Source organism: Aristolochia californica, unplaced genomic scaffold (assembly GCF_029961685.1).
Source record: "Aristolochia californica isolate CCGP_79_NKW_82.1479 unplaced genomic scaffold, dmAriCali1.0.hap1 SCAF_1, whole genome shotgun sequence".
NCBI lineage: Eukaryota > Viridiplantae > Streptophyta > Magnoliopsida > Piperales > Aristolochiaceae > Aristolochia > Aristolochia californica.
In genome coordinates this window covers 55,252,755-55,274,114 of record NW_027181770.1, presented here as the reverse complement: position 1 = coordinate 55,274,114, position 21,360 = coordinate 55,252,755, and the positions used below count along the sequence as shown (strand labels likewise).

The 21,360-nt window shown below is 40.9% G+C and overlaps 1 protein-coding gene across 1 annotated transcript in view; it reads left to right on the top strand.

Annotated features, from left to right (window-relative positions):
- Positions 1 to 21,360, top strand: part of LOC137961585 (uncharacterized) — a 71,053-nt gene that overhangs the window by 15,403 nt on the left and 34,290 nt on the right. Inside the window, exons 8-13 of the mRNA XM_068808405.1 lie at positions 4,325 to 4,464; positions 4,572 to 4,731; positions 5,707 to 5,839; positions 11,301 to 11,397; positions 11,567 to 11,672; positions 20,261 to 20,320. Of these exons, the coding sequence (XP_068664506.1) occupies positions 4,325 to 4,464; positions 4,572 to 4,731; positions 5,707 to 5,839; positions 11,301 to 11,397; positions 11,567 to 11,672; positions 20,261 to 20,320 (696 nt within the window). The remainder of the gene's footprint in view (positions 1 to 4,324; positions 4,465 to 4,571; positions 4,732 to 5,706; positions 5,840 to 11,300; positions 11,398 to 11,566; positions 11,673 to 20,260; positions 20,321 to 21,360) is intronic.

Sequence of the window (21,360 nt, the reverse complement as noted above, 5' to 3'; positions counted from 1 at the left end):
TCAAAGTGGACAAGGAAAAGTCTTTGATGAAGCTAGCTAATGTTAGGTAAGTTGCTGAACTGTGCTATGCCCTTTGTTATGAACCTGATTCATAAATGTCTTAATGGTAGGTTTGGCATTTAAGGTTTTGGCGTCAAACACAAACACAAACACAAAGAGAAAGATACTGATTTGCAGTTCAAAACCGACTTGCGCCCCTTGTACAGCCTACAATTAATATTTTATAGTCATTCTACAACCTGTTGAGTCCCACAATGCAATGGATGCCCCCCTTACTACTTGACACTAGCAAACTCTAGGAACTTTTGCCAAAATTTCTTCATATCTCTCCCCTTTGGCGAGCTCCTACATGATTGCCCTAATCACAATCTGAAAAAGATGACTATATGATGAGAACTATGAGAGTAGATGGAGTATTTGTAACCAATTTAAGGTTAAAGTATGAGGCTTTGATGGATAACATGCACCTCGGCTTCCAAAGAACCCACCACACCTAGATGATCCAAGAAAGCAAGAAGGGCGTAACCCACATGATTCCAAATGGTCCCTCCTAACTCCACTTGACCTGAGATTGCCATGAACACACTTGCCAAAATTTAGCTTTAGGATGCCATTAGGAACCCACTAATCCATGTACGCTCCATGACTAGGAGGAGGAGTCTCAATAGCATTTCAATTCAGCCTTAGCGTGATTGTTATATACCTAGTCAATATGTGGAAAATAATGTCCTGAAACCAATGCTAGATGAGGTTGGCGCAACTTGATGCCTATACTTTGGGTCAGGTTCTATAGGCCGTTAACAATTCACCAGTGTTGATATTCACGACAACCCACTTATGGCGGCTTTCACCCTAGATTGGTAGCCCTTTACACAGACCTTTGTGATGGTTCTCACTTTGGCATTGGGTAGCCTATTCTCTTAAGTCGCGCCCTTTGGGATACAAATATGAGATGTGGTGCCTACTATTTTTTTTATTTTTTTGAAAATGATGATGAATTTTATTAAGAGAGAGCTCAAACTAGCATATTACAAGGGGGAAGCCTTCCCAAACAATGAGAGATTGCTGGGAGGTTTCGAATTTTTCCAATTTATCAGCCAAAGAATTGGCTGATCTAGGAAAGAGGTTCCGATTACAATGAATGGATGACACAATGTTAGCAATACAATCAGTGGTTGGCCAGTGGCGCCAAGGGGGGGAGCTATCTTTTAAACACCAGCTGATGATAGTCTTTGAGTCTTCTTCGATAAGCAGCTTGCCATGGAGACGCTCTTCGAAGATTTGGAGGCCGAATAGAAGAGCACTCACTTCAGTAGTATTTGAGTCAGCAATACCCACCGGCCCAACATATAATAGAATAGGGTCTCCACTGCTGTCTCTGAAAACACCACCAGCTCCAGCCGGCCCAGGACAGCCTAAAGCACTGCCATCAAAATTGAGTTTGATACAGTTGCAAGGGGGAGGATCCCAGGTGGCCATAACCGGATTCCTGCAGGGGCTTGCCTTATGCGCGATCAAACCCCAATTTTCCTGAATGGAAACATCCGATAGAGAGGCAAACTCCTTTCTAGTATGTAACCAACTCGAGATAAGGCCCACTGCCTGAGCAGCTGTATTATCCGGGGTGCTAACCTTGGAGTTGAATCTCCAGTTATTTTGCTCGAGCCATAGGCACCATGGGACATGCGCAAGACATGCCAAAAGAATTATCTTGCCCAACCTAGGAAGGCGGGTCCCCATAACCGTCTCATAGGTGCCAAAAAGGTCCTGATGAAGCCCCATTTGGAGTCCAATCTTCTGAAATATCTTCATCCATACTTGCCAAGAAAAATCACAATGTAAGTGAACATGCTGGACTGTCTCGTCACACACACCACAAAGGAGACAAGTACGATCGGGTGCTATGTAGCCTCTTTTATGGAGGTTGTCAGAGGTGAGGATCTGTTCCCTAATGGCCGTCCACATGAAGAATTTGATTTTACTAGGCGCTGAGAGCTTCCATGCCAGGTTTGCCTTGTGCTCATGCATGCTGTAATCTTGCTTTCTAATATGAGAGTAGGCTGATGCAACTGTGAATCGGCCATTAATGCTGGGCTTCCATGTTAGTTTATCAATTGCATGCTCACGAATAGTAATGCTGCTGAGTCTGGAGAGGAGAGAGAAAAAAGCCGAAGTTTCCTCATCATTTAATCCCTGAAGAAACGTGAGACTCCATGAGTGATCTCTCCAAGAATCGGCCACTGAGCAAGAGAGGTCCTTTGCCACCCTAGAGAGCCCCGGGAAATCCTCTGGGAGGGGCGGGTGCCGCACCATTTATCCGACCAAAAGAGGAGGGTCCTTCCATTGCCTGTGTGAAAGGAAGTTGCATCTTTGAAAATTGGGAGGAGCTTGTGAATTGATTTCCATATTGGGGACAGTAGGTGAGTAACAGCATCCTCCCTCCACCAGGACCAGAAGGTTGAAGATAGAACCTGACCATATCTTCCCATAAGCTGTTGTGCTTGATGTTGAAGTTCCAAATCCATTTGAGCATAAGGGCATTGTTCATTTCCTTCGTAGGCCAGATGCCTAAGCCACCCCGATTGCAGGGCATGCAAATATCCTTCCAACTCACCAAATGATATCTGAAGGTGTCTTCTGATCCTCTCCAGAGAATACGCGGACGGATGGCGTCAATCCTGTAGCGAACGGAGGCCGGACAATCCATGAAGGATAATAAATAGTTTATCGCCTACTATAATATATATAATTTTTTTTTTTGAAATAGTGCTGAGTTATATTAAAAAGCTCAAAGGAGCAAAAATACAAGGAAGGGGAGCCGTCCCAAACAATGAGAGATTGCTGGGAGGTTCCAAATTTAGCTAGCCTATCAGCCACAGAATTGATGCACCTACTATAATATTAATGTTGAACACTTAGCTTTTACGCCAAAAGCTTTAGAGCCGATGTTTGAATTTTCTGGAGTTTGAGAAATAATGATGTAAGAAAGAGAAGAAAGTTGGCGATAGAGTAGGAGAGGAGAAGAAAGACACGTTCTTGTCATCCCCTTTCATCCCTCATCCTTTATTTATAATAAAATGTAAACAAATTTGGTAAGTTACGATCCTCATGATACAAGCACTAGGAAACAATCTCCTTTTTTTTTTTTTTTTGTGGGTAAAGGAAGCACTAGGAAACATTACAAAATATGAAACAAACTTAAGCAACCTGAAAAATCTGTTTCCTAGTATACAACGACCTCTTGACTGCTATGAAAGAGCCACCTGTCTACCTGTAGGAATCACACATATGATTTCTCTTTAACATGATGGAACATGGAATAGAGGCCCTTAAACCTATCCTGCTGGCCAACCTGACTCCCATAGTCTAGGTTGGGCCCTATAGCACCATAGAAGTGGCACCCGAGTAATTTCAAGTTGATCCATGATTAGTGTTCAAGCTAAGACCAAATGAACGAATTTTTTAATGATGGAACCATGGGAGATAGAATGGATAGTGAATGCCCAATCATTCATTCCTCTCCAGCTGTAAACTCCAAGGAATAGCAACCTCCAGAATCTTTCAAAGGGTATTACCAACTTGGGAATGGGGAAAGTGAAAACCACATCCAACTAATCAACAAGTTTTCCTGGAAAACAAAAAGAGCCTAAACGCCAAGTGAAGGAGAACCAAGTATCAGCCTCAAAGGGGCAGTTCAAGAGGGAGTGGTCAATACATTCTTGACCATTTTTTTGAATGACTCTTAAATGTTTGCAGAAATTTGCGTTTCAATGAAATGGGTAAGGTTTCAAGGTTGTTGGACATGTTACATTCTCATTTCTGAGTGGGGTAGGAGGGGTGACGGTGTGATGATCAGATTATGTAGAAGTTTTCTATTTCTGGTTATTCAGTATCTTCTTTTGATAAGCATTTTTTTGTCCATATATTTAAAGTCACCTTCCTCAGCTTTACTACAGCACCTCCAAAAGAAAAGCATTTATGTGGTGTGATCTTAACAACTGATCAGCTTCTTTGTAGAGGTCAGGTGGTCCAGGATAGTAAAAGTACATTTTCTCTTTTAGTTGATGCATCATTTTGATTATAACTTCTTGCACTGCCCATTTGCCTATGCTTTTTTTGCATGGAAAGTATGTACTTTGTGCTGAGTTTGCCTAGATTATGTGGCAAAATTTTTCTTTCAGCTTGTTCTAATTGGCATGGCTATCGACACTAAATCTGATTTCTGTGGGAAAGTTGTGCTACATAGATGTTCCATTGATGTTCTGAGGTCCATATTACTTTTTAGTGTTGTGCTCCAGATTTTGAATTTAACATTTCTATACAGGACATTTTCCCTGTTATTCCTGGAGATACAGACTACAGAATTTTTGCTGAAGACTATGATCACATTCCTGGCCTCGATATTATATTTCTCCTTGGCGGTTATTTCTATCATACCTCAAAAGATACAATACAAAGACTACTGTATGCATTACAAGTACTTTTTTTATAGAATTTATTTTGTACTTTGATTGAGGATAGAATATTTTGTGTGGATTACTCTCTTTATAAAAAGTTTTCTGGTAAATCAGACCAGGAAGCATCCAAGCACGGGGCGAGAACTTGTTCAGCTTAATTAAGGCCTTCTCAGTTTCTCCAGAGTTACAGAATATGCAAGAGAGGCAAAATTTTGCAGAAAATTGGAGAAAAGATGATCGGGCAATCTTTTTTGATTACTTTTCTTGGTTTATGGTATGCATGTTGTTCATTCTTTATTTCCATAGAGATACTTCTTTACTTTTTTTTTAAAATAATTATGAGAATTTCATTAAAAAGAAAGTAAAGAATTACAAAGAAAGAGAAAAAAGCATGGTCAAATAGTCAAGCATGAAAAGAAAAAACTGAAATATACAACAAACCATCAAACAAGTGATAAGTTACAATAAATGCACATCAAATAGAAAGAGTTTCCCTCTATAAGAACATCTAAAGAACTCCATAATGATCCCAATAATCTGCAATGATGTTGACACTGCACACAGAATGAATGCAACTAACTTGAAGAGAGGAACAAGGATCTTCAGTCTCATCAAAGATGTGTAAAAATTTCCAAAGAGGTGTCATTTGAGAAGCAAACCAAGAAATAACTACCACAGCATCCTCATCTATCACCAAAGGACACGAGTATCTCTATTGAAAACCCAAAGACCACATTGAAGGGCATGAAGCTTTGCCAGAGAATCACATCTGCCAAAGGGAGCAGCGCAGTTGTGGTAGAAAGAGGGATCAATATTATTATGTTGAAGTTAAAAATGTTTCAACATTCTTTTTCTGTATCTTAATTTTATTAGACAGCTTTTTCTGCACTTGACAGGTGCGCATCCTCTGGCACACCTATGCAGAGGTTCCTCCATTTAAATATTGTAGAACTGGTAGTCCTACTATCGGTTAATCTACTTAAATTTTGTGGCCAATGTCCTTTGGAGATTCTCTAGGCATGATCAGTATTGTGGACCGTATATCATCTGCCATAGTAGCATCGAACTGATGATATGCTGGATTGCTTACTGTCTTGGAACTTTTGGAACGGAAACAAAAGCAACCTCAATGATCACGTACCTTATAACAAATGTTGATGTTAAGTAATTATTAGTGCTGAATTATCAAGATAGAAAAGTTCAAATAGATACAAATGGTCCTTTAAAAATGTATTTTCATTTTTTGCAGATATTCTATTCAAGGAGAGAAGCTCTAGTACTTCATACCCTACCAATTCTAGTATTTATTTCCATGCCATTCTTTTTAAGATTTCAAGATGGAGCTTGTTCTTACTTCTCAACCTTCTTTGGCCTAGTCAAGGGTATGCACCAGTTCCAATTGAATTAATATCACAATTTTGACAATGACTTTTGTTTCTTATACTGATTTCTTCTCATTATTCTGTTTTATTTAAATTGTTATTGACTCATTTCGTGTTGCTATATCTTGTACTTGAAACCAATAAGATTTTTTGAAAAAGAGTGAACTTTAGGGTTTTGGAGAAGGAGAGAGAGAGAGAGAAAAGAGAAAGAAATCAGAGTTGTGAAATGACTTTGTGTGGGGGTCGAGTTTGACCCCCAGGCTTTTATAGAGTCTTGAAAAACAATTAAAAAAATGCTCCTAATCACTTAAAAACACTTAAACCTTTATATATCCTTACATACTTATTCAAATTACATGAAACTTGAACTAGAGATAAAACTGAACACATAAAATAGGATAGTGTTGCTGCCAGACTTTGTAGGAAGTGTAAAATGATGAAATTTCCCTTCAATAGATTTTCTAATAGTCCCCCTCAAGCTGGAGTTTATATATCCATAAAGCCTAGCTTATTGCAGAATACACTAAATTCACGTTTGCCTAGTGATTTAGTAAACATGTTTCCAATCTGATCACTAGACCGAATGTAAGGGATGATGACTTCATTTTTTTAATCACAACATCTCGAATAAAGTGATAGTCAACTTCAATGTGTTTTGTCCGTTCATGAAACATGGGGTTTCTTGCAATGAATATCAACTTGATTGTTCATAGTCATCAGCCCTTCCTGTTGTAGTTTTATTTCTCTGGCCATGGACCTTACTCACATTAGTTCACTGATTGTATGAGTCATGACTCTATACTTGACTTCAACACTGGAACAAACAATGACACTTTGTTTCTTACTTTTCTTGTTAATCTGATTACCTCCTAAGAAGAAGCAATATCCAATAGTAGATTTTTGGTCAAGTTTAGATTCGGCATAGTCAACATCTGAGAAGGTCTCTATCTTCATGTGATTGTGAGGTTAAAAGAATAGTCCCTTTCCAGGTGCCTCTTTCAAATAACTCAAGATCCGCTGGGCATCTTTCAGATGAATCTTGCGAGGACACTCCATGAACTGACTAACAACACTTACAACAAAAGATATGTTAGGACAAATGACAATAGCATATATCAGTTAATCACTCTGTTCATCATGAAGGTTGTCCAACCTCCATAGGAGTCTCCACTGGCTTAGCACCCAATTGTCCATACTCATGTAACATGTTGCTCACATATTTCCTCTTGAATTAGTACCAGACTTGCCTTGTTTCGAGCTACATCAATGCCAAAAAAATATTTTAGAGAGCCCAGGTTTTTAGTTTGAAAGTGTTGTACCAGATGGGCTTTTGTCTTTTCAATGCCTTCGACATCACTTCCAGATAAAATGATGTCGTCCACATATACTAATATTACAACAATGCCAAACGACCTCTTCATAACAAACAATGACTGGTCACAATGGCTCTTGACAAAGCCAATTGGCATGACCACTTGACCAAACTTCTCAAACCATGCCGGGGGGCTTTGTTTGTGATTGTATATAGGTTTCTTCCGTCAACATACCTTGTCTTTCTCCTCCTGAGCAACATACCCAGAAGGTTGCTCCATATATACCTCCTCAACCATACAGGAAAACATTTTTTTTTATGAATAGTGCGTATATTGATAAAAAAAGGAGGAAATTACAAACCTAGCTTTGGGGGCCTGACTCCACAATGAAATGTTGGAGAGAAATACCCGCCTTAGCCTGGGAGTCTGCCAGGTGATCAGCAGAGCGCGGAATGTGATTCCATTTATAGTTTAACGGGAAAAATAAATTACATATTTCATTGAACATATCCCAATGATGCCATGGGGGTTGGCCATGGTTTGTACACCTATTGATGACTACTTTTGAATCGCCTTCAATATAAAGGGGACCAGAAAGGTGGCTAGAGAAGATTTTGAGCCCGTGCAAAAGACTAATGAGTGCTGCAGTGGTAGAATTTGAGTTGTCGAGGGGGCCTACATATGAGAAGAGGAGGTCACCATTTCCATTGTGGATAACACCACCGAATCTAGCTGGTCCCGGGCAGCCAATAGCACTTCCATCAATATTGAGTTTTGTGTGCCCGGGAACAGGAAAACATTTTTAATATCTAGTTGATATAGTGACCACCCTTTTTTATATAAAAGTTGTTTAAGAGCAAATATGGAAGAGTCTTACATGACTCTCACAATAAGAAGTCTTACAGAACCAAAATTATTATGGAAGGAGGTCTCACAGAAGAGTTTCAGTTTAAAGGTGTTTTAGTTATGTTAGTCTTCTATTTATGTTAGAGTTATTTAATTATGCTAGGACTTATCTTTAAGTGTTAGAGTTTGGGTGTAATTGGGACAAGGGTAGTTTAATTGTAATTAGACTCTACTACTTTCCTCTATTATAAATAAGGGTTCATGTACTCTAATTACATCAAGTCAATGAAGTTTTTCTCTTTTCCATAAATTCAACATGGTATCAGAGTAGGTTTTGTGAGTTGACTCGGTTAACCCACTAAGATAATTTGATCATTTTCTAATTTATTATCTCTAGCAGTTTAGGTTTGTATCTATCTTTTTTTCCTCTTTTTCAGTCCCTATACCCGTTGTTTTCTTTGCATTTTCACCTCTATACTCAGCTTTTCACATTGCATATTATATATTGACGGAAAGATATTCGAGACTACTTTCCAAAGAAAAACGAATTTTGACAATCGAAGTTTTCTACAAAGAGAAATGAATATTTGAAGCCACAAAGGTCAGATTGCAAGAGAGGTTCGAACAACAGCAAAAAGCTTCAACTTTCGAGCTATTTTATGCTAGCAAGAATGACATTTTATATGGAGAATTATATGTCTAAAGAAAGATTTGTAAGTTAATTTCCTTAACTATTCAACCAATTCTTGATCTAAGTTTTTTATATGGAGATATTGATCTTGGAAGAGTCAATGGTTATGCTGGCAAAAGGAGGTTGAGTACTTAGTTCGGCCAGATTATAGAGACCAAAATCTATCAGATTATTTATCTCAAAAGAAGTATATTTTATAAAGAGAAGTTATACTTGGATGAAAGGTATTTAAGTCTAGTTTTAGAAGGAGAAAATTTAATGTCAATCTGATCTATATTTAAGGATATATTCGCATTGGAAGAACCAAAGGTCATGCTGGTGCATTGAAAAATCCGAATTTAAGCGAAATTTTTTGCATAACTTTTTGAGTTGCTGTTATTGATCAACAATATCAAGAAAATATCTCACTTACCCCTTTTTGTCGGCTACCTTTCTCCTACCATCCTTTTTTGACTCTCACATACCCCTTTGGGCCAACCTCTTGTGTTCCTTAGGTTGGTTTACCTTTTTATATACATGGGTATTTTTAAGTCCATTGAGACTTTTTATTGGTACCCTTGGGTTTTTTTATCGTTGTCTTGTGAATGACAGTCATTTCCACTTTAGTGATTATTGTCACTATTTTTGTTCGAAATCCTTCGATGTTGGTTTCAACTTATGTTTTATCTCCCATTTTTACCTTTAGAGAGTCTGTGTCCAGTTTCGTACTTATCCTTGGGACACCGTGATGGAGGAGATTATTACTACATCTATGTTATTTGTTTCAAGCTGAGATCATTGCTATTACCTCCCAGTTTGAGGGAGAGAAGTAGAAGAAGAAGTACAAGAAAAAGGTATTTTATTCCATATGTTGTGGTAATTTTTATGTGACCAAAATATTCAAGAAAGGGGGAGCACAAAAGACAAAGTTTTTGCATCAATGAAAAATTGTATTTGTGAAGAATTTTTTCAGCAAAAGAAAATTGAATACTAAGAATCATTTTCATTGCAAGTTGAAGTTAGAAACTCCAGTTTGAGGGGGAGTGTTGAAAAGAAAATATGGAAGAGTCTTACACGACTCTCACAATAAGAAGTCTTACAGAGCCAAAATTATTATTGAAGGAGGTCTCATAGAAGAATTTCAGTTTAAAAGCGTTTTAGTTAAGTTACTCTTCAATTTATGTTGAGTTATTTAATTATGCTAGAACTTATCTTTAAGTGTTAGAGTTTGGGTGTAATTGGGACAAGGGTAGTTTAATTGTAATTGGACTCTACTACTTTCCTCTATTATAAATAGGGGTTCATGTACTCTAATTACATCAAGTCAATGAAGTTTTTCTCTTTTCCATAAATTCAACAAAAGTGATAATATATTAACAGAGAAGAAATTTACAAACTAAGGGGGCCTCCTGTTACAATCATTGCGGGAAGGGAGGTCCCATGTTTAGCAAGCTTGTCAGCCAAGGAATTGGCGGAACGGGGAATATGAGACCAAGTACAAAAAAGGTTGGCAACAATGACCAGAACACGATGATAAATACGCCAGTGACCACCCTTGCTTAACAACAACAAACATTAAAATCTGAACTGACGATAGTTGTGCCACTGGAGAAAAAATTTCAAAGACATCAATCCCATATGTCTAGGTGTAACCTTTGACAACCAACCTAGCCTTGTATCTTTCAAAAGAACCGTCTGGTTTATACTTAACTGTGTATACCCATCTACAACCCACAACCATGACACCAACAGGTAGATCTGATAGCTGTTAGGTGCCTCTATCCAATAGTGCCTCCATTTCAACATCTATAGCTTTTTTCCACTAAGGGGAGGAAAGAGCATCCTACACAAGCCAAGGAACAACACAAAAGGACAAGAACAAGGCAAATTGTTTGTACAGATCAGTAAGAGACATAAATGATACAAAGTGAGACAATAGATAACATGTACCTTTTCTAGCACCTTTATGAAGAGCAATGGGTAGGTGTAGATTTCTTACCTCATGATCCATAGACAAGGGGGATTCTTGGTTCAACAGGAGAGAGGGAACTGGTTTATCTTGATTAACTTTCCATCTATGAGATATCTGTAGTGGCTTCTCTACAATAGTATCACGAAGTGGACTAGGGATATCATCCACAAGAACTGGGGCAATAACCTCAAGCATAGAGACAGGTGGGGTGACCTCAATGGAAGGCAAAGAGAAGAAAGGATTATCTTGAAAAAATGTCACATCAACAGAGAGAAACGTTTTCTTAATAAGCGGACAATACAATTTATACCCTTTTTGAATGGTCTCTAGAGGCCCCAAATACATGTGCAAAACAAAGACATCTGAAGAGTCTAGGGGTGACCAAAAATGATGTATATATTAACACAGAGAGAACAATACAGAAACCTAACTTACAATAATTGATATTGAGAGAAAATCTCTTCTTTATCTGGTTGACAGACTTGTTTCTAAACTTTTCGACAGCCCTTACTTGAAAGACTAATAAAGAAGTTTAATGGGTTGTTAGGGTCTGATAAGATCCTGCCACAGGTTGACCTCTTTAACAGGTTTTATAGGGAGGTTTTGTGCCAATGTTAAAGCCCTGCTGTGTTTCATATATATTGCTTCTATCTATTGCAGAAATGCTGTTGCATGCAGCTGGGATTTTCCTTGCAGTTATTGTTCCTGCTCTTCTTGCAGTATTGAGATTGCTTTTTTCTGGTTATGGAATGAATTGGTAGGATATGTTCTTTTTGTTTCTTTTGTTTTTTCAAATAAGACTTCTATTTTGCAATTGAGGCCTGATTCCTTATTGATTAGAGATTCAATGGCTGAGCTTCAATTTCCACATTTGTCTATGACAAGGCAATGGTTCAATCATTCTGGTTTTCATTCCTATCTTGCAGGTTTTCATATCCATATTTGGCTTTTTTGATGTATGTGCCTAGCTCACTTGTAGGATTGTTGACCCCAAGGCTTATATGGAGTTCTTTTCCATCTTCTAGGAAAGAGGTATTTCTTTGTCTTTTCTATGTTTTAGAAAAGAGGTAAAGTTGTTCTTCATCTTATATCAAAACTAATGCATTCAATTCATATTACTGAGAAGTTTGAACTTTTTATTTTCTGTATTTTTCTGGTTTTGGGTGCTTTTAGGGGTTCTTACTTGAGATGGAGAGCTTTAGCAGTGAAGAGTGATGAGTGAGGTCCACATGGCTTCATCTTCCTGATCTCCAGTGTCGCTTGGAGGTGCCAGAGAACCTGCATTTTTTTTTCTTCCTTAGGATTGATAGCCAATGGTTTTATATCAATATCATTCCCTTCGACCATGACTTCACCGTGACTAGTTCTCTGATCTGCTGGCAACAGATCATTTATCCAAATCCACTAAGAATGATTAAGTATATTCATTGAATCATTAGAGAGTGAGATGAGAGAAATGGATGAGATGAAAGCTCTCAAGAAGAAAAAATGAACCATGGATTTATATAGGAAACCGAAGATGGTGAACTCGCTTGTGTCATATCGGAGAAGATGGGAGCTGATGATTGTGGCTCTTTCTCCATGCTTTAGTATGCTACGGAGGGATCAGCTTGGAAGTGGCTTCTGGAAAAAGTCAAAAGATGTTGAAATCAAGTTCCTGAAGCTCTCCACTGCCAAGTGCGGGTGAATCTCCAAGTACCCTCCCAGCTACGTACTTGCCTAACCCCAGAGCTTAAACAAGCTCCATCCTTGCAGTTACCCTCAGCAATCATTCGGAGCAGCTTTAACCCCCCCTAAAGCCCTACAAAAATCATATAGACATGTCTTAACCAAAGAAAACACTATACTGGTGCCTTCTTCAACCTCCCTATCATCTTTTCATGGTGTCCCCCCAAGTGCTGATCCTGATAATATAAATGAAAGAACTATGAAACTGTAGGTTTGCTTCATAATAAAATGAAATTTGAGAATACTGATGAAGAATGGCTGTAGAATTGGGCCCTAAACCACTGCAAACCTGTAAGTAAACCAAGTGTCCAATACCTAGGTCCCAAGTCTTGGTTAATCTCCTTTCCCAAAATGGGAGAGAGTTCATATCTTGCAGCTTACGGAAAGAGCCCTAGGCTCAGAGATGAAGGGGGTCATTGAATGGACATATTGGATGGCTATGCGAAATATCCCACTACATGTTTGGGGTGAGAACATTTTCAAAGATATAGTGGAGATCCTGGGTGAGATAGTTGATTTTGACCTTGAGACGACAACAGATAGGTGTCTGGAGAGTCCTTTTTCGGCACTCAAGTTGTCCTGATCCTGATTGGAGCATCCACTTTCCACATGACTATTGCTAGAGACCCACTGTGCCATCATAATGAGCAGTCTGGACTAGTTGGAGGCCTAATTGCCATAGAAGCAGCCATCTTGGTCGCTGGATTCCTCATCTCTGATGCCGGTGTCTATCATCAAGAAACAGAGAGACAACTACATTAATTGCTCAGATGGTTAACCACTTGAATGGAGCCCCTTTTGCTGTGTTACCTGCTTCCCCAGGAGCTTTACTGGCTTTATCAAACGGACTCTACTCTGTTTTAAATCTGGACTCCAATTCAAATTTGGACCAGGCTACTGGAAATCTAATCGTGATTGATTTTGAACCATCAAATGATTGCTGAGCGAGGACAGTTGGAAGCACAGGTACTACCCTCCCAGCTAATCCATCATCCACTAATGGTCCAGATATCCATCTGCAGCCCAACTAGTTGGAGATTGTTGAGCCTACCAACCAAGCAACCCAGGATGTGTCCAGCCCAAATTCAGATTGCCTTCCTCCCTCAACAACAGTTATGGGACAGGCAGAAAATCACCTTGTGGCCGCCTCCTTTTTTTTTTTTTTTGAAATGATGCTGAATTTTATTATGAGAGCTCAAACGAGCTGATTACACGAGGGGAAGCCTTCCCAAACAATGAGAGATTGCTGGGAGGTTCCAAATTTTGCCAATTTATCAGCCAAAGAATTGGCTGATCTAGGAACGAGGTTCCAATTACAATAAATGGATGACACAATGTCAGCAATACAATCAATGATTGGCCAGTGGCGCCAAGGAAGGGAACTTTCTTTTGAACACCAGCTGATGACAGTCTTTGAATCGCCTTCAATAATCAGCTTGCCATGGAGCCGCTCTTTAAAGATTTGGAGGCCGAACAGAAGAGCACTCACTTCAGCAGTATTTGAATCAGCGATACCCACCGGCCTTGCATAGGATAAAATAGGGTCTCCACTGCTATCTCTGAAAACACCACCAGCTCCAACCGGCCTAGGATAGCCTAAAGCATTGCCATCAAAATTGAGTTTGATGCAGTCGTAAGGGGGAGGATCCTAAGTGGCCATAACCTTGTGGCCGCCTCCTTGACGAGCTACCTCTAGCAAAGGGCTAGGGAAATTGTCCAAAAAGCACAAAATCTAGTAAAAGCTTTCTTAAGGGCTCAAAGGTACCCCCCTTCCCCTTCAGCTGCAGCTAGTAAGCCGATGACGGATCTTTTGGGGATGAGGATCGACGTAACCTCTTGGATTCCTCAACCCCTTCTTGCTGGTTGTGCAACTAGTAAGCCGGTGACGGATCTTTTGGGGATGAGGGTTGACGTAACCTCTTGGATTCCTTAACCCCTTCTTGCTGGTTGCAATGGGTAATGTTGACCTGACAAAGATGAGCTTACTTTGACGACTAGGAACTCAGAGCAGGGTGATGGAGTTATATAATAGGGCAGGAAACCACTAGATGAGTTTACTTGTTTCATATGAAACAAGGGACACAAAGCAAGGGACTGTCTAACCAAAGGAAATCTCTGGATGCTAAGCCACACCCATCGCTGCGATAGCAAGTAAATTAAGGACGGGAAGGGGGAGCCATTGGAAACACTCTAGTCTTAGTGTGCAATGTAAACTTGTGCTGGATGGGAAGGGGCAAGAATGCTTGCCAGGAGCGCCATAGTACAACCCAATAGTTAGAGGCCAAGGGCTAGAGACGGAAGCAGGGCACTGGGTTCACGACATGCAACAGCCGGTTTGCCAGTGGCTGTTGCACTGCATACCGTGCATGGACCAGCTAGTCCACCATGGCCATAGAAATCACATGCTGCACTTGACACACAACATGTCAGCCATGCAAGGTACTTGCCAACATCGGGCCATGCTAGGTGCATTACATGCGTAACACAACCGCTAGATGCACAAGCCATGCAAGACTAGGCATAGCACGGATCAATTGTATGGGATGTGGAAGCCTTTGACGTAGACCAAATCCAACACTTTCTTTGCATATGGGACTCTACAGCTAGCACAGACCTTTTGGCTGATGACCACTTCATGGAAAGCGTTCGTGGTACCTGCTCACCACATAGCGTTGATGAACCTGATTATGCATGTCTCAAACGATAGTGGTGTGCACATCATTGCATTCTTGAACTTACACGAGTAGGTGAGAGATTGACTAGCCTCATCACATTAGTCGGTAGAGTGGCTAGCAAGCAAGTCACTAAGCTACTCACCTAATGCATCCAAGCTACAACATCATTGGATGACATGGCTGTTTGCATTCATGGCCATCATACTTGCCCATGATTGATTGCGGAGTGTCACAAAAGGAAATTGAAAAAGCAACACTGGGTCTTCCTTTGGATTGTGCATCGGGCCCGGATGGTTTCAACGGGAAGTATATCTCCGATGTTGGCCCTTCATCTGAGACGATATTGCCTGCATGGTCCACTCGTTCTATCAGCATGACATCAGATATAGGAGCATCAGAGCTTCGTTTATTGTCCTCATTCCTAAAAAAGAAGGGGCAAAACTTCCATCTAACTTCTGGCCGATCAGTCTCACTACCAGTGCCTACAAGGTGCTTGCGCACCTCCTTGCCAATTGCCTCAGGTCGGTTCTCCCTATTGCCATTCATCATGGCCAAAGTGCTTTTATCAAGGGAAGAAATATATTAGATTCGGCCATGACATGTCACGAGCTCATTCACCATTTTAAAGCTTTAAAGCTTCCCAGATTCATCCTAAAGCTTGATTTTGAGAAAGCCTTTGACAGAGTTAATTGGAAGCTTCTAGACACTCTCCTGGGGAAGATGGGATTCGGGGAAAAATGGTGTTTTTGGATTCAAAATTGCATCCCCTTTGCAAGCTACTCCATTCTTCTCAACCGAATGGCCTGCGGGTATTTTAAGGGATCCAGGGGAATCAGGCAGGGAGACCCCCTTTCCCCTTTGCTCTTCAATGTGGTAGCGGAATATCTATTCGGCCAAGAACTTGGCTCCTCCCCACGACGGACTATGCAGCCTTTGATGTGCCGATCCTTCGGTTTGCAGACGATACCATTTGCTTTGGGGTTGGTACTATGGATCAGAACCGAAAACTGCGTGCTGTATTGGGACTATTTGAATTGGCTTCTGGTCAAAACATTAACTGGAAGAAAATTACCCTCCTAGGATATCATATCGACTCATCTGTGCTTCAGGGTATGGCTGACTATTTGGGGTGCTCAGTGGGAAATTTGCCAGTTACATATCTTGGACTCCCACTCTTTGACTCACAGCCTTCGGCGACTCTTTGGTCCCCTCCCATTGAGAAATTTGAGAAGAAACTAGCTATTTGAAGGGGTAAGCTTTTATCTATTGCAGGGCAACTCACTCTCCTCAAGTCTGGTTTGGCAAGACTGCCAAACTATTTATTATCCTTCATGCACTGTCTAGCCTCCGTTTGCAACAGGATTGACGCCATCCGTCAGCGTTTTCTTTGGAGAGGATCAAAGGACACCTTTAGATATCATTTAGTGAGTTGGAAGGATATTTGCATGCCCCGCAATTGGAGTGGTTTAGGCATCCGGCCTACGGAGGAAATGAAGAATGCCCTTTTGGTCAAATGGATCTGGAACTTCAACATCAAGTATAACAACCTATGGGGTGACATGGTCAGGTTCTATCTTCAACCTCCGGGTGCCTGGTGGAGGGATGATCGTGCTACTCGCCTCCTATCCCCGATATGGAAATCAATTCAAAAGCTCCTCCCAATATTCAGAGATGCAACTTCCTTTCACACAGGCAATGGAAGGACCCTCATCTTTTGGTAGGATGAATGGTGCGGCCCCCACCCCCTCTTCGAGGACTTCCTGGGGCTCTCTAGGGTGGCGAGGGACCTCTCTTGCTCAGTGGCTGATTCTTGGAGAGATTGCTCATGGACTTTTAAGTTTCCCCAGGGATTAAATGATGAGGAAACTTCGACTTTTTGCTCTCTCCTCTCCATACTCAACAACATTACTATTCGTGAGCATGCAGTTGATAAACTGACATGGAAGCCCAACATTAATGGCCGATTCACAGTTGCATCTGCCTACTCTCACATTAGAAAGCAAGATTACATCATGCATGAGCACAAGGCAAACTTGGCATGGAAGCTCTCAGCACCTAGTAAAATCAAATTCTTCGTGTGGACGGCCATCAGGGAACAAATCCTCACCTCTGACAACCTCCAGAAAAGAGATTACACTGCCCCCGATCATACTTGTCCCCTTTGTGGTCTGTGCGACGACCCAGTCCAACATGTTCTATTACATTGTGATTTTTCTTGGCAAGTCTGGATGAAGATATTTCAGAAGATTGGTCTCCAAATGGGGCTATATCATGACCTTTTAGGTACCTATGAGGTAGTTATGGGGATCTGCCTTCCTAGGTTGGGCAAGATAATTCTCTTGGCATGCCTTGCGCATGTCTCATGGTGCCTATGGCTCGAGCGAAATAACCGGAGATTCAACTCCAAGGCTAGGACCCTGGATAATACAGCTTCTCAGGCAGTGGGCCTTATATCGAGTTGGTTACATTTTGGGAAGGAGTTTGCTTCTCTATCGGGCATTTCCCTTCGGGAAAATTGGGGTTTGATAGCACATATGGCGGGCCCCTATAGGAATCCGGTTATGGCCACCTGGAATCCTCCCCCTTACGACTTCATCAAACTCAATTTTGATGGCAGTGCTTTAGGTTCTCCTTGGCCGGCTAGAGCTGGTTGTGTTTTCAGAGACAACAGTGGAGACCCTATTCTATCCTATGCTGGGCCGGTGGGTATTGCTGATTCAAATACTGCTGAAGTGAGTGCTCTTCTATTCAACTTCCAAATATTTAAAGAGCGGTTTCATGGCAAGTTGCTTATCGAAGGAGACTCAAAGACTGTCGTCAATTGGTGTTCAAAAGATAGCTCCCCCCCTTGGCGCCACTGGCCATTCACTGATTGTATTGTTGACATTATGTTATCCATTTATTGTAATTGGAACCTTGTTCCTAGATCAGCCAATTATATAAATTGGCAAAATTCGGAACCTCTCAACAATCTCTCAAATTTTGGGAAGGCTTCCCCTCTTGTAATTTGCTCGTTTGAGCTCTCTTAAAGCATCATTTCAAAAAATATAAAATAAAAAAATAATATCATCACCTTTTCAAACAAACAAACAAAAAAAGTTCCCATACTGACCCTTGGATTTGCAAAAGACATCGGTAAGACATTTGGATAGTCGAGCAGAGAAATCAAATACATGGTGCTACCCATGGATGACTTCAAGGTCGTACTTGGGATGGACTTCCTAAGTTATGCAAGAGGAGTGGTGATGTGTCATCTAGGAGTTGTTTCTATCCCAAATGAATGCTGCCTTTGCATGGTGAAGGAATGGCTCATTGTGGGCTTGAGAAGCAGGCTTCCTGAGTTGTTAGTCTTACAAAAGATAGAAGGCCAACAAATGGGGAACCTACAGACGCAGGGGACTTTGACATGGCCGGACATCAAACTCAAATTATAGAAAAGCCTTGTGCAATGGGGACGTCTATGCCATGGCCCAAAGAGGGTGTTATTGGGTGTGTAGTAAGGGTTTCCCGAGATGGCACTACCAGTGCCATACTTGTACATATTATGGTGTAGGTGGAGGGACAAGCCAACCTAGATTCGAGAAGTAGCAAAGTGACCCATGCACCCTCAGGGCAGCGCAACCCTAGGAGAACACATGGTACAAATGTGTTGTTGCAACAATATCTAGCATACACTCACAAAAAATGCAGGGCATGCTACAATGCTCTCTAAGCTCAAGCTTTGTGACTCCCAGCATTCTATACGTGGCTAACACATGAGTGGCAGCACAACCACTCACAATGCCTACATGCCATTCGCTCTAGGAGGAAGCACAACAAGATGATCAAGCAACACCATCTCTACTCAGTGTGATAGCTTGCTAGATCCGACACAATTTTCAGCCGCTAGCCTATCCGGGGTTACTAGGCGCTTGTCAAGACAACCAAACAACTCTGTGCATATATATGTGGCCAAGGCCTACCATGCACTTGCAAGCATGTTCGGCGGGTATTGTATGCTGTAGGTGAGCTGCTTGTCGGAGCACCAAGTACAAATGTTTGTTTGCTGGGGGAGCTTCCAGCTGAGGTTGATAGCCTATTTGGGGATTACTAGGTGCTTGTCAAGGCAACCAGATAGCGCCAACCATGTGTACACGGCCAAGGCCTACGATGCACTTGCAAGCCCGTTGGCGAGTACCATATGCCTACAACTGAGCAGCTTGGTAGGGCACCACGTTCAGGGGGAAGTCCAGCTGAGGTTGAGAGGGCTTCTTCCAGGTCAGCATGCGGTTGGGGAGTCAGCTGGTTTCCCTTGGACCAACAATGACGGTTAGAGTTGAAGGGGTGGAAGTTAGGGTTGAATGGGTATGTCCCATAAGAAGCTGCAAGTCTCTTGACAAGGGGCACATATCCCATGGGAAAGAGTGGTTCTCAGCCTTGGGGGAGATTGTAAAAATCAGGCAAGAAGGATGCAAAGGGCTATGAAGTATAGAACCTTGTATGTTTTCTTTACTAAGTAAATTTTCTGTGTTTGATTGACCCAAATTGTGGTGTCCTCGTGTGTGTGCAAGTGCATATGATCCTACACACTTTTGTGTGACTCGTGGGGTGACATGGGTGTGGTAGGGAGTTTGATTGCCAGGACACTTACTTGTGGAAGGGCTGACAAGCAAGGGCCAGGGACCGTTTGAGAAGTTCAAATGCCTTTCTTAGGCTAGTCTTGCGTTTGCCTCGTGCCAGGGCAAGGCAAATTAATTACCACCTGACTGTTTGGCTCACTGAACTCAGGTGGGTTTATTTGTGTGAGATCTTGGGGTATGGATTACTTGGGTTGTGGATAAACAAAAAAAATCTCCTGCCAGGTGTTTATTTTGTGTGTAAGCAAAAAGTCTCCCCTCAATTATCATAAAAACGAGTTACTATGGACCTAAATATTGGATGCTTATTTTCTATTTTTTTTTTTTTTTTTGGTCATATCCTACCAGTCATTGTTTACTATAACTTTGTTAGTGGCATGTCTAGTCATTTTCTCAGACAACTTTATGAGTTAGTTGTTGAAAGAGATTTCTTAATCTCCTGCATCACTACATGGTGTTTCTAGCTCCGACATAACTATGTATTATTTGCTCTTATGGTGGCTCCTTTGTTATGTTTGGACTACATATTGTTTGGTTGACTTTATTTTAGGGTAATAAAGAGTTTGACCTTGATTGTTTTGTTTGTTTTCTAATCATTCAGGTGCTTGCTGATGAAGCATGCTTTTGGGGATCATTTGGATTCTATGCTTGCTTAACTTTGGTGGGTATATTCTGTTTCAAAAAGTGAAGAACATTTTCCATTTTATGAAATCTCTTGAATGTGGAGAATTTTAGAGTTTCCTGACCGTAAGGGTCCAGTTTTTTTTTTTTTTTTTTTTTTTTTTTTGAAATGATGCTGATTTTTTCTAAGACAAAAGATCAAAAGAGCAAATTACAAAGGAGGGAATCCTTCCCATACAATGAGAGATTACTGGGAAGTTCCGAATTTTGCCAATTTATCAGCCAAAGAGTTGGCTGATCTAGGAATGAGATTCCAATTACAATGCGTAGAAGATACAATATGAGCAATACTATCAGTGATAGGCCGTCAATAGTACATTTTTTTTTAAATGATGCTGAATTTTATTAAATCAAGAACTCAAACGAGCAAATTACAAGGGGGGCAAGCTTTTCCAAACAATGAGAGATTGCTGGGAGGTTCCAAATTTATTAAATCAAGAACTAAGGTGGCTAGTCATTTTGGGATGGGCCTTGGGCCCAACTTTACATGGTATCAGAGCAGGTTCTTGTATGTGGGCCTCCACCCAAATTATCCATATGTAAGAGCCCAGAGGGCCTACACATGAGGGGGAGTGTTAAGGAATAGTCCCACATGGATTAGTGAAAACAAATATGTTGAGTTTATTAGTTGGGAAAGAGATTTCCTAATATGGCTAGTCATTTTGGGATGGGCCTTGGACCCAACTTAACATGGTATCAGAGCATTGATTTTCAGGACTCGTAACTATGGTTTCTTTTAAAATTCCATTCCGAGGTGTATTGTGGGTTAATCTTTTTTTAATTAGTTTAGAAGCTCCGTTCCTTCTCCCCTGCTCTATCGCTTGTTTTCTTTCTCTGCTTTGTGTCACTCCACATCTATATCCGCTGGTAGACATGGAGGGGGCTTCCTATACTCCTCAGACAATGGAAGATGCATTTAAGGATTTCAGAGGTTGCCACGCTGGCATGATCAAAGCTCTCATCACTGATGATTCAGAAGTTTTTAGAGCAATGTGATCCCGGGAAGGAAAGTTTGTGCTT